The sequence below is a fragment of the Bombina bombina genome, chromosome 8, assembly GCF_027579735.1.
Source record: "Bombina bombina isolate aBomBom1 chromosome 8, aBomBom1.pri, whole genome shotgun sequence".
In the NCBI taxonomy this organism is placed as follows: Eukaryota; Metazoa; Chordata; class Amphibia; order Anura; family Bombinatoridae; genus Bombina; species Bombina bombina.
Window position 1 is genome coordinate 332,425,341 of NC_069506.1, and position 14,380 is coordinate 332,439,720.

The 14,380-nt window shown below is 36.2% G+C and overlaps 1 protein-coding gene across 1 annotated transcript in view; it reads left to right on the forward strand.

The window, feature by feature from the left end:
* Window positions 1–14,380, forward strand: part of KIRREL3 (kirre like nephrin family adhesion molecule 3) — a 1,250,147-nt gene that overhangs the window by 601,250 nt on the left and 634,517 nt on the right. Inside the window, exon 5 of the mRNA XM_053691559.1 lies at window positions 12,470–12,627. Within this exon, the coding sequence (XP_053547534.1) occupies window positions 12,470–12,627 (158 nt within the window). The remainder of the gene's footprint in view (window positions 1–12,469; window positions 12,628–14,380) is intronic.

Consider the following 14,380-nt stretch of genomic DNA (forward strand, 5'->3'; position numbering starts at 1 on the left):
AGGTAGTCCAGCCCACTCAATTATGTTATGCCGCAATAGAGTGTTCTCATCAACCAATGTTGAGATGTTAGAGACCACTTAGCCATCCTCCTCTGAGGACTCTTCGACAAGCGAGGTGTGTTCCCTTGTTTCTGTTCCTACATACACTGTTTTCCCAAATTCCAACCCCCTTTCACCTGTAAGGGGTTGGTTTTCACCAGAGGTTACTAGGCACTTCTGCATAGATTTCTCTTCAGCCTTAGCGATGTTACCTATTCCTGCTATGCGCAAGCAAGGGGTTAGTCCGGGCTCTCCTGCCCAAGACAATTTGGTGTCCGATCAGTCCTTTGAGGATGAGGTTCCCTCTGAGGCTTTAGAGGGAGAACCTCCAGGATCAGAATCTGCTGACTTGGGTCCTCCGTCGGTGGAGGGCTTAGCATTTAGATTGGCACGCCTGCGTTTACTTCTGAGAGAGGTTTTGGAGATGTTACAGATTTCCAGGACTGCTCCGTCAGTTGACTCTCTGTCTAAATCAGATAATTATCTTATCTAGATGAGTGGAGAATGGTATATTCCTTGTCGTCTTAAATTACTTTTTGTTTTTTTTGTTTATTTATAATCCCAGTTCCGGGCTCAATGGGGGATTATGCCGTATAACAGGCAGGATCTGTTTTTGGTATTTCTCACTCCCGTTGCAGCCTCTTTTCTTTCAGTTCAGTACCGGATCGTTTCTTTTGAACTCTGGATTGTTTTAGAAACTCTTCGTAGAAAGACGTTTCGTCACATGGGATTTTGTCCCTATCGACTTTGATGGTCGAGAGGTTAGAGTCTTCCGGTGAAAAGTAAATAGTTTTCTGCTCGGGGCGATAGTTCCCCCAACATTTTAGAGGACATTTTAAGCCTTGGAGCTTAATTAATTTGATGTCTCAGTTGTTCTAGCTTTGCTGGAACTTAAGAAGTCTTCCTTTTTAGCATGGGAGTGTTCTGGAAGATACGTCCTAGATGACAGGCAAGACCTGTTGTGGATACTAGTTAGGTCCTTCGCTCTACTTAGAAAATGATTTTTTTTTCTGCTAGATTTCGGTTCTGGTACAACAGGCCAATCTATCCTAGTTAACAGGCTTGACAGGGTGCTTGATTCTGGATCATATGGATCTAGGGGTCCTAGAGACTGGAAATAGGTTTATTTTCTGGACAATTGTCTGGTCAGGGAACTCTAGGGACCTTTGTAGTCTTTGTCCTGGTATATTGTTGTTTTGGCCTTAAACAGTCTTACATGGATTACCCGTAGGGGGAAATCAATTCCCTGTGCCCAGTTCCGTTTTCCTTGTTCAAAGAAATGTTTATCTTAGTTCTCCCAGAATGGTTTGGACCTGTCCTAGGGAGGTCCGCGGGTTGCGAGTTTCCTCACGATTATTCCTTTTGGTTCCTCAGCAAGCATTCTGCTTAGAGGATTTGGTCTTCGGGTTCGTTCCAGTGGGGAGACCCTCTTTTAAAGAAGGAGAGTTCATCCTGCTTATCGGGGGGGTCTTGTGTTTGGCGGGTGGAAGCCCATGCCAGCTCATCGCCACCGAACCGCTCCATGAGCGTACACTTCAGCAGGACTTAGTGGCCTACGGGATTGCTTCCCTGACTAGCAAGCTGAGGCTTGGAGTTGACTCCTGCGGGAGCAGTCTTCTTTAAGACTTTCAAAGAGCAGGTTAGCTCCTCTGCTTCTGTAGCAGAAGGTGGGATTGCTCCCAGGGGGGCTCCGGCATTTTCAGCCTGTATATGCTAGAATTCTAGTTTTCCTTAGAGGGTTTATTTTAACCTTATTCTCTTCGGCCATATTGCTCTTTGTGGTTGAGGGTCGTCCTTAGCAGGAGCAGACATCAGTGACATGGTTTGCTTTGTTTACATTTAGAGTTATGTCTCAGTTTTCAGGCTTTGCCTCTATGGACCTTGTTCAGGAACCTGCGGGTGCAGGATCCTTGTGTTCTTCCCATCCTGGACTCTCTGAGGCTAACTGCATGGAATTGTTTGATTAGCCCTAGTCAAGAGAGTTTTTTCGGATGGAGTGTTGATTCTATCGGCTTAGTTTATATGCCGGTGTATAGTAGCTTCTCTCATAAGGGATGCAGGACCTACTTCTTATGATATGTAGAGCGGGAATTATTCTGGCATAAGGCCAGATTTTTTTTCTGGATCCCTTTTCTTTCTCCAGTATGTTCTCGGGAAAGGGCCCTCTGTATCTCCCTTAGGGAATAGTTTAGGCCCTATCTATCTTTCTGCTTCGGAGGCTTACAAGCTTCTAGATGTCAGTTTTGCTCAGGTTTTGATTAGTTCAAGTCTGTGTTTAGATTCAGTACTCCTCTCTGGGGTTTACTTCATGTTCTTAAGTTTTGCAGATGGCTCCGTTTGGGCTTATGCATGGAGTTGATGTTAAGTCTTTCTGTTTGAAAGATTTTCTTTCTTTTTTATTCCTTTTTGTTATTGTTTAAGCACACAGATTTTCTGAGTTGGCTGTCTTGCAAGGTCAGGACCCTTACCTAGTTTTCATACGGCTAGGGCTGTTCTCTTCCTATGGTTGTTTCACATCACAACATCTAACATGAGAAGGTGGTTCCTTCCTCTTGTCCTAATCCTCCTCCTTCGAAGGAGGGGTTATTTCATAACTTGGATGTGGTTCAGGCCTTGAAGTTCTATCTTCAGGCTACTAGGGAGTTTTTGTCAAACTTCTTCCTTGTTGTGTCTATTCTGAGAAGTGTAAGGGGCCGAAGATTTGGCCACTTCCTTGTTTTTTCTGGTGGAGGAGCTTGTTCACTTAGCTTACAGATTCAGCAGGAAACAAGCCTCCTCAGAGGCTTAAGGCTCATTCTTCTAGAGCTGTGGCTGCCTCTTGGGGTTTGAGAATGAGACATTTAGCGATCAGAATTGTAGGGATTCTACCTGGTCTTCCTTACATATTTTTTTTCCCAAATATTTTCATATTTGATGTTTTTGGCTTCAGCTGAGGCTACTTTTGGGAGCAGGGTTTTGCAGGCTGTGATACCCTCAGAATAGGGTCCGTCTATCTTTTTACCCTCCCGTTTATTTAGTGTCCTCTAGAGGTTGTGTATATGTTCCCAACAGGTAAGGAATGAAGCCGTGGACTCTCCTCATATTAAGATGGAAAACATAAATGCTTACCTGATAATTTCCTTTCCATCTGTATGTGGAGAGTCCACGGCTCCAGCTCATTTTTTTCCTTTGGGCGGACCAAATTTTTTTGTTTGTTTCTCCTACTTCCTTGTTCCCTCTGCAGAATGACTGGGGGATGAGGGGAGTAGGGGAGGTATTTAAGCCTTTGGCGGGATGTATTTGCCTCCTCCTGGTGGCCAGGTTCTGTATTCCCACAAGTAAGGAATGAAGCCGTGGACTCTCCTTATACAGATGGAAAGGAAATTATCAGGTAAGCATAATTTATGTTTTACAACATTATATTTCACCTTTAGTCATTACCTAACACAGCTTAACTATACATTAATCTGTATTCTTGCATGTGTGCATGTGTGTGTGTGCATGTGTGTGTGTGTGTGTATGTGTTCATGTGTTTGTGTGTATGTGTATTTGTGTGTATGTGTGTGTGCATGTGTGTGTGTGTGTGTGTGAATATGTGTATGTTTATGTGTGTATATGTGTGTATTTGTGTGTGTGTATGTGTGTGTGTGAATATGTGTATGTTTATGTGTGTATATGTGTGTATCTGTGTGTGTGTATGTGTGTGTGTGTGTGTGTGTGTGTGAATATGTGTATGTTTATGTGTGTATATGTGTGTATCTGTGTGTGTGTGTATGTGTGTGTATGTGTGTGTGTGTGAATATGTGTATGTTTATGTGTGTATATGTGTGTATCTGTGTGTGTGTATGTGTGTGTATGTGTGTGTGTGTGAATATGTGTATGTGTTCATGTGTTTGTGTGTATGTGTATTTGTGTGTATGTGTGTGTGTGTGTGTGTGTGTATGTGTATGTGTGTATGTGTGTGTATGTGTGTGTGTGTGTGTGTGTGTGTGTGAATATGTGTATGTTTATGTGTGTATATGTGTGTATCTGTGTGTGTGTATGTGTGTGTATACTTAAATATACAGTGTAAGTAAAAAGAGTAAAGAAAAAATATGTCCACAAATTTGTAGGTCCTATTGAACCTATTGAACTACAATTATCCCTCCTTCAACTACAACCCTGTTTTTGCATTTTTTTGTTATCATGGAGAAAGATGATTATGGATCATCTCAATATGGTCTTTAACACTATAGGAGTTGTCACTCTCTGACAAATATATTGTTTGCTACATTTGGTTGGCCTCTATATTTGGTTGCTTATGTATTTACTCATATTTATGTATGTTTTGTGCTTATAGAACCAAGATAACATCTTAAGAATGTATTTGACCATTTATATTAGTAAGGTTATTGAATGATACAGATATGTTTGATGGAAATAATAATTTGATAGGTTTTGAATTGTCCTATTTAATTATTATTGTCTATAAATTAATAAAGATTGGGGCTTTAATTTACATTTAAACATGGGTTAAGAATCAGTCACATTGAGTATTATTATTATTATTATTATCGGTTATTTGTAGAGCGCCAACAGATTCCGCAGCGCTAGAATCTGTAATATGGAACAAATGTAATAATGTATCTGTTGACTTGTTAATAGAAATGTCTTCCGTTAAGGAAAACAAATATTTACCTAGTGACGGCATTTTGACAAAATGCAGACATGAGTTATTACAAAGGACATAAGTGGCCAACTAATATGACACAACTTAGTAAAATGATTAATTTATATGTATTATATGTATTATTTCAAGAATATAAAGTTCATCAAGATGATAAAATATTTTGGCGGTGAGAAATGATTCTATCAATGTTGCCATGACAACTATGACAAGCAAATTGTAATGAATATTTTCATGATAGATCTGAATTACTAACGTAGTACAATTCAGTATAATCTATTACTTAAGTCTACTATTCCGTTTTCTTTTCTTTGGAATTACTTTAATTTATAGAAAAAGGAAGCAAATATACACAGTAAATACAAAAGTAAAACATGGTAGCTACTTGCTTCAATAGTTATGATTATTCCATTATGGCCTAAATTACAAGGGGAGAGCAAAAATATTAGCGCTATTGTGAGTTTACATTGCTTGAGCGCAATCAATACTACTATTTTTTTATTGCTTGAATGATAGTCTAGTTCACTAGCATCTGGATGTTGGATAGCACTGTGTGTTATGGTGGCACACAGTAAAATTCATGCCGGATAACGATCAAGTGTCAAGTCGATGGAGCGTATTGAGTACTTCTTTATTTAGTTCTGTGCTATACTGTGCAATACTTTCATTTACTTCAGGTCTCAAAAAGCACTGTATTTTATAGTGTTATTGTGAATTGTACTTGAGTGCAATGATTAACTTATCACTTGTAATACTAACTGAATGAGCACGCAAATAGAGTTCTCTGCGCTACACATAATTATCACCCGCATTACGGTGCTTTGGTTAACATTGCCAACCATCCACTTGTAGTAACAGATTGTGCGTTGTTCTTTGTGTGAGACCAAGTACAAGATAACACCCGGTGCTATCCATTGTGGTCCACTTGTAATATAGCAGGCCGAAACAGCTACTGAGCTGTTGTTCATTCCTGGCAGAGTGTTTCTGTTTGCACTTGTAATATAGCCCTATATGCTTTCATTTATACATTTATTTATTTGTTTTACCTAAAGGGGAACAGACATTAAAATGAAACTTTAATTATTCACATACAATTTAAAATTTACAACTTTTACTTGGTATCCTTTGTTGAAATGTACCTCTTTTCCAGCAGAGCATTCTAAAGTAGGCTTAGGAGTGTTCTAAGTACTATATGCATAGCATTGTGACAAACATTGTTGCAAACTCTGCCACCATATATTGTTTAAAACGTGCATGCTCCTGAGCCTACCTTAGTATGCTTCCATGACAATGGATACAAAAAGAATGAGTTAAATTTGAAAACAGAAGTGAATTGGATTTTTTTGTATGCTGTATCTGAATTGTGAAAATTTATTTTGACTTTCCCATCCCTTTAACTAATAATATCAATTCATGACGTGTGCTATTAACAATTTCAGATAAGTTTGCATAATTTTATCATTAACATTTTGTAAACGTCCAAACACTTAATTGCAATCATAAATTAACATTCTGATGATCATATTTTTAGTTGTTTACTAGTTTCTTAGATTAAAATGTGATTTTAACTTTTGAATAAATCAGGAAATTACGGTGAGCAGGCACGAAAACATAAACTCAGGGGAAAAGCTGCACACACACTGTTTGAAAGAAGCCAAAACAGCTCTATAAGTGGTCACCCCAGCAGACTTAGATCAATTGGAAAAATAAACAGGTTCTGATACATTTCAATGGCTTTGAATTTCATATCCTACTAAAATGTGTACAAAACACATGGCATGGCATTTCTTTGCTTCAAATAATTACTAGGGCTTGGTCAGCTACAATACTTGAAAATTATATTACACAGACACTTAAAAAAATTTTTTAAAAAAATCATCAGTCCTACTTTCAAATGTGTGAAAACAATTTCCAAAACTCAAATTTGTTTGATGTATCCTGTGATGTGATTATCAATTAGGCTCCCAAACAATATCAATATTGCCACACTGGTTCCAGTCCAGATTTAATCTAAAAGCGGAGCGCAAACACACCCCATAATAGTGCAATATTATCATACACGTTAATCCATATAGGCACAAATGCTCACTCACTCACTCACTCACTCACTCACTCAGTAAAAACAAGTACAACTCAAATAATAGTAACAGCTCCCTGTAGCAGCCTCAAACTTCCCCACTCCAACTTGTGATATCTTTACCCTGCTCTTTGGGATCACAGAGCTCTCAGTATGGGCACACAAATAAGCCAAAATAGGTGATTTAGTCTAAATCTGCTTGGTTGCTCACAAATAAAAACTAGACTTGTGTAAAAAAATGTTGTTGGTGAGCCAGATGTATTAAAGGTCAATAGAACTCATTGTCATGTACATTTAATTCCCAATACAACACAAAAACACTCAGGTAGAATACACAAAATATGAGGGACAATGGCGGACCCCAGACTGCCTACTTGGCAATTGGGTACAAAGTGTTTTCTGAATCTGTAATTGTCTCATATTTCAAAGCAATTATGTTAACTAAAGCCCTTCGATTTTTATACTTTAAGAAATTCCATTAAATAAACTGCAGATTATTTCAAATCTCCCAGCAGCTTTCAAAACCATATTGGTATTTGAGTGTGTTTATTTTGAGTTGATGTTCTAGTTGAGTGCAAAAGGTTTTTTATTGATTGAAGAAGGAAACGAGAGTCGCGTAGGGAGAGTTAGTCTTACTGGCAGGGATAGTTGCGCAGGAAAACAATCTATATCACAGGCCAAGGGCATTAAAATAGGATTACTAAGGATTCCAGATTCAGGGAGCATTGTTCTTGTTATAACAGTTTCTTTATTATAAATTTGATATCTGGAAATAAGAGATGTTTCCCGTAACCCAGAGAAAACGGTGTGAAAAAGACTTTATTTGTGGTAATATGGTTCATTTTGTGGGTATAAAAAAGTGATATGGAGTTTAGAAAACGTGCACGTTATACGCTACAACATTATTACATTTGCAGTCATTGCTGTCCATAGTATTTAGGAAGACTTTCTTCCATTAGAATACTATTACTAGTAATGCCACCTAATGTCACTGTATAGATCTGCATTGCTTGCCACCATTTAATCAGATTGTAAAACTGAGCAAATTTATACTGCCTTGTTTCCAGAATAAATATAATATAAAGAATTCAGATCACCAAGGTTTTTATGCAAAATGTGTTTTTTTAATGCTCAGATGAATTAAACGACTATATTAAATACAGTAGGATTGCATTATCAGAAAGTGCATATAATAAACAATGCAATAGTACTTACTTTTAATAAGCCTTAAAATTGAGGAAAACCTAGCGCTAAGGCTAATGGACCTGTGGTTCTGGACAATTGGCACCTAGTTCCAAAAATAGATATTTAAAGGGACACTGAACCCAATTTATTTCTTTTGTGATTCAGATAGAGCATGCAATTTTAAGCCACTTTCTAATTTACTCCTATTATCAAATTTTCTTCATTCTCTTGGTATCTTTATTTGAAATGCAAGAATGTAAGTTTAGATGCCCGTCCATTTTTGGTGAATAACCTGGGTTATTCTTGCTGATTGGTGGATAAATTCATCCACCAATAAAAATGTGCTGTCCAGAGTCTGAACCAAAAAAAAAAAGCTTAGATGCCTTCTTTTTTCAAATAAAGATAGCAAGTGAACAAAGAAAAATTGATAACAGGAGTAAATTAGAAAGTTGCATAAAATTGTATGCTCTATCTGAATCACAAAAGAAAAAAATTGGGTTCAGAGTCCCTTTAAGAATAATGGGATATGTTCAGAGCGCTTACCTCAACGGAGGCTAAGGTATAAAGCATGTTGTGATTTAATGATTTTAAACGCTGTAGAGAACACGCATAACACAATTTTAATATAAGTAAAACAAAGCATCAATGTCATAAAAATCAATCTGTTATGATAAGCATGGATCCGTGCACCTTATCAGTACATAATATAAACAATTCCTTAAAATAATATCTTAAAAACACTGGGTTAACAATCTAGTTTGTTCAATCCTATTGAGATTACAAACAAATTGTTAATCGTATATGGGATATATAACAATATAATCCTAGCGACCAATTGGTCTGTGATCTTGTGTATTTGAGAGATATCCTGGGTAGTTCCACTAAGGGGGTCTCCTAATGTCCAGTAAGATGGAAAGGTTCACTTCTATTGCTAGACTTCTATTGTTTAAAGTTGCAACTTGCCTAATGTTCCAAGAGTGTAAATGTACAAGCAAAATATAAGTGATATCACAATTGTGAGAGGGACATCAGATGACACTTAAAGGGACAGTCTAGGCCAAAATAAACTTTCATGATTCAGATAGAGCATGTAATTTTAAACAATTTTCCAATTTACTTTTATCACCAATTTTGCTTTGTTCTCTTGGTATTCTTAGTTGAAAGCTTAACCTAGGAGGTTCATATGCAAATTTCTTAGACCTTGAAGGCCACCTCTTTTCAGAATGCGTTTTAACAGTTTTTAACCACTAGAGGGTGTTAGTTCACGTATTTCATATAGATAACACTGTGCTCGTGCACGTGATGTTATCTGGGAGCAGGCACTGATTGGCTAGACTGCAAGTCTGTCAAAAGAACTGAAATAAAGGGGAAGTTTGCAGAGGCTTAGATACAAGATAATCACAGAGGTTAAAAGTATATTATTATAACTGTGTTGGTTATGCAAAACTGGGGAATGGGTAATAAAGGGATTATCTATCTTTTAAAAAAAAAAATTCTGGTGTAGACTGTCCCTTTAAGTCAATAGTTTGCAATAAGGGGAAATCCAAACTGAGGGGATGAATAAGAGATGATAAATTAAAGATGAATTAAAGATGAAAATGAAAAAGAGTGAAAAATAGTGCACTTAAAAACAAACAAACAAAAACAGTATCTTTAGCTCACAAGTGGTGTATGTGGCCTATTGTACAAAAATACGATACCAACAAGAATGAGAATTTGTTATTAGTGTAAAAATAAAAATTGAGAAAACAAGAGCAAATTTAAAAAAAATAAAAAATGAATATTACGCTCTGAACATATCCCATTTTACTTTAGATAATCAATAGATTTTGTTCTAACACATTTCAAAGTTTTCTTTAATTTGCCATCCCCCTGTATCATGTGACAACCATCAGCCAATGACAGATATGTATACTGTGTGAACAATTGATGGTGCCAATAATTTTGTCCAGTCCATTTTTGGAGTTTTGCATGGAATGTATCAGATTTGGCTTATTCTTTTTCTCCACTTTTTTGTGTCATACCAAAACAATCAAACTAAATAAACATGAGAATGCTTAAACATTTGTAATTGTAATTTTTTGGACGAAGTGGTGCATTATCAGACAGAAATGCAGGGGTGCCAATATTTTTGGCCATGACTGTACATGTACACATACATACATAGAAATATATACATGCACACATATATCTACGCACATACAAATACACACATAAACATATACATACGCACATATATCTACACACATACAAATACACACGTAAACATATACATACGCACATATATCTATGCACATACAAATACACACATAAACATATACATACGCACATATATCTACGCACATACAAATACACACATAAACATATACATACGCACATATATCTACGCACATACAAATACACACATAAACATATACATACGCACATATATCTACGCACATACAAATACACACATAAACATATACATACGCACATATATCTACGCACATACAAATACACACATAAACATATACATATGCACATATATCTACGCACATACAAATACACACATAAACATATACATACGCACATATATCTACACACATACAAATACACACATAAACATATACATACGCACATATATCTATGCACATACAAATACACACATAAACATATACATACGCACATATATCTACGCACATACAAATACACACATAAACATATACATACGCACATATATCTACGCACATACAAATACACACATAAACATATACATACGCACATATATCTACACACATACAAATACACACATAAACATATACATACGCACATATATCTACACACATACAAATACACACATAAACATATACATACGCACTTATATCTATGCACATACAAATACACACATAAACATATACATACGCACATATATCTACGCACATACAAATACACACATAAACATATACATACGCACATATATCTACGCACATACAAATACACACATAAACATATACATACGCACATATATCTACGCACATACAAATACACACATAAACATATACATATGCACATATATCTACGCACATAGAAATACACACATAAACATATACATACGCACATATATCTACGCACATACAAATACACACATAAACATATACATACGCACATATATCTACGCACATACAAATACACACATAAACATATACATACGCACATATATCTATGCACATAAAATTAAACACATAAACATATACATACGCACATATATCTACGCACATACAAATACACACATAAACATATACATACGCACATATATCTACGCACATACAAATACACACATAAACATATACATACGCACATATATCTATGCACATACAAATACACACATAAACATATACATACGCACATATATCTATGCACATACAAATACACACATAAACATATACATACGCACATATATCTACGCACATAGAAATACACACATAAACATATACATACGCACATATATCTACGCACATACAAATACACACATAAACATATACATACGCACATATATCTACGCACATACAAATACACACATAAACATATACATACGCACATATATCTATGCACATACAAATACACACATAAACATATACATACGCACATATATCTACACACATACAAATACACACATAAACATATACATACGCACATATATCTATGCACATACAAATACACACATAAACATATACATACGCACATATATCTACACACATACAAATACACACATAAACATATACATACGCACATATATCTACGCACATACAAATACACACATAAACATATACATACGCACATATATCTACGCACATATAAATACACACATAAACATATATATCTGTGAGCCCTTCCCAGCCCAGCAGCTGATCATATACCTTATCCCTTGAAATAGCTGTTTAAAAAATAAACCTTTATTTCACATTTAATATGTATGAATATGACTGGAATACTTTATTTTAATAAATTAAATATATGTTTTGTTCAAGCGTTAACACTTTACTTCAGGTCTTCAAGAATGCAAAATTTTCCAGAGCTATTGCATATTGCACTTGAGCGCAACATTTTACTCACCACTTGTATTATGAGTGATACAACCCTGTGCTATACTTTCAAAGTATCAGGCTCACTAAAAAAAAACAATCACAGGGTCGCACCGAGAATAACGCAGCTGGTGCTATATCAATTGCGCTCCACTTGTAATGTAGGCCTTGGTTTTCAATAACCGTTAAGAAAAAAGCAAATCTTTTATTTTTCTCTTGTGTCATACACTTTATAATTACTAATAATTCCAAGTATTTTTGAGTGTTGCTTTTCTAGAGCATCAGTAAAAGCATTTTATTACATATTAAAAACATTGAAATATTTCTAAAATGTATCAGATATAAAAAAAGAGTGCGCAAAATTATAATTAAATGATATTTTATGCTAAGGAATATTATTTATAACAATGATTGCTAAAGGTGTACTGGGCATATGACCTCTCATTTCCTTTTTTCTGACAGTTCCTCCAGATGACCCAGTGATTATCGGCGGACCCGTAATCAGCCTCCGAGCAGGGGATCCATTGAATTTAACATGTCATGCGGATAATGCAAAGCCAGCCGCTTCCATTATCTGGATGAGGAACGGAGACGTGTTAAATGGAGCCACATATTCCAAGGTCATAATTTAATACTCACTAGTGATTATATGTTCTTCAATATTTATTTCAATTGTAGAGCTACAAAAAACTGTGAATGAATTGTAATAATTACCATGAGGAGCTTTTTTCTTTGGTTGCAACATCTTTATCTTTTGTTTTCTTCCTCTTGTAAAACTAAAGTTATTTGCTGACAAAGAGGACTGCATTACAGATAACTTTGGCAGTCAAGGAGTTAAAATGATTGCAGGACTCGCCTGTATATTTGCTTATGTCCTTGGTATCTCATTATATTTCTATATTCAGCTCTACAAGACATTAAATCACTGTTATTCCTAGTTCTGGTCTGATATTCCTGTATGTTATCTCCCATGTATTTAATTAATAATATCTATATAATAGTGCACGTCATTGGTGGAATATACCTGATGCCTTGTTGCTGTAAAGGGACATAGGGATGTAACGCATTAGAACATTTATTATTGCACAAATGTTGTTATTGCTTATTGTTAAAGGGACACTGAACCCAAATGTTTTCTTTTGTGATTCAGATAGAGCATGCAATTTTAAGCAAATTTCAAATTTACTCCTATTAGCAAATGTTCTTCATTCTCTGGGTATCTTTATTTGGAAAGCAAGAATGTAAGTTTAGATGCCGGCCCATATTTGGTGAACAACCTGGGTTGTTCTTGCTGATTGGTGGATAAATTCATCCAACAATAAAAAGTGCTGTCCAGGGTTCTGGACTTTCTTTTTCAAATAAAGATAGCAAGAGAATTTTGATAATAGGAGAAAATTAGAAAGTTGCTTAAAATTGCATGCTCTATCTGAATCACGAAAGAAAAACTTTGGGTTCAGTGTCCATTTAAAACTTAAACAAAAAGGAGATGCACACCTAAAGTCTGCGTAGGATCCGCAAAACTTTATCTTTCCTGAGCAGGAGTGACGTACGCCAGTCACTGCATACCTACCAACCAGACAGTTGGGACTTCTGCCCGCTGTCCCTTCTGCAGCTTTTCCCGTCAGGACAAATACCCAGCTCCACCTAACTCAGATCATGACATACCCAGCCCTTCCCACTTCCCCATTCCTCCTATCATGTCTCTGCTCATAATTTCCCCTTCACCTCTCTGTCCCAGAAAACCTCCATGAAGTGTTGGATGTTGTGTCACCAGCTGTATCCGGCTGAGTGCCATATGGGTATCATACAGTATCTTGTGCAGAAAATGAATATGTGTTTAACATTGTAGTAGGGGTGAACACAGTTTTGTGCTATGTCTTTTTAAGTATATGTATTAAAGGATGCTTTTAATATAAAGCCCAGTGAGTGCCTGCTTTTTTTCTGGACATTTTATCTATTATTAGCAGTGCACCTTCGCATACTTTACAGATGGGGTAAGATTGTGCTGTCCTGTTTGGATCCTATATATATATACATGTATATATATAGTAGTGTGCAAAAGTCTTGGGCCACTACCAATATATATATATATATATATATATATATATATATATTATTATTATTATCAGGTATTTGTAGAGCGCCAACAGATTCCGCAGCGCTGTAAACATAGTCGGTGTACAGGATAGCTTTTGTAGGGGTCAAGTGGGTAGAGGGCCCTGCCAAGAGTTTCACTGTTGTAGTCGGCTCTTATGAAGCGATCTGTAAACAGCTGGGCCCATAGGCTTACATTCTAAGGGGTTCAAGGGGAAAGCAATGGAGTTGGGAAAGGTTAGTGTTGGTTGTATGGATCTCTGAATAGTAGAGTTTTTA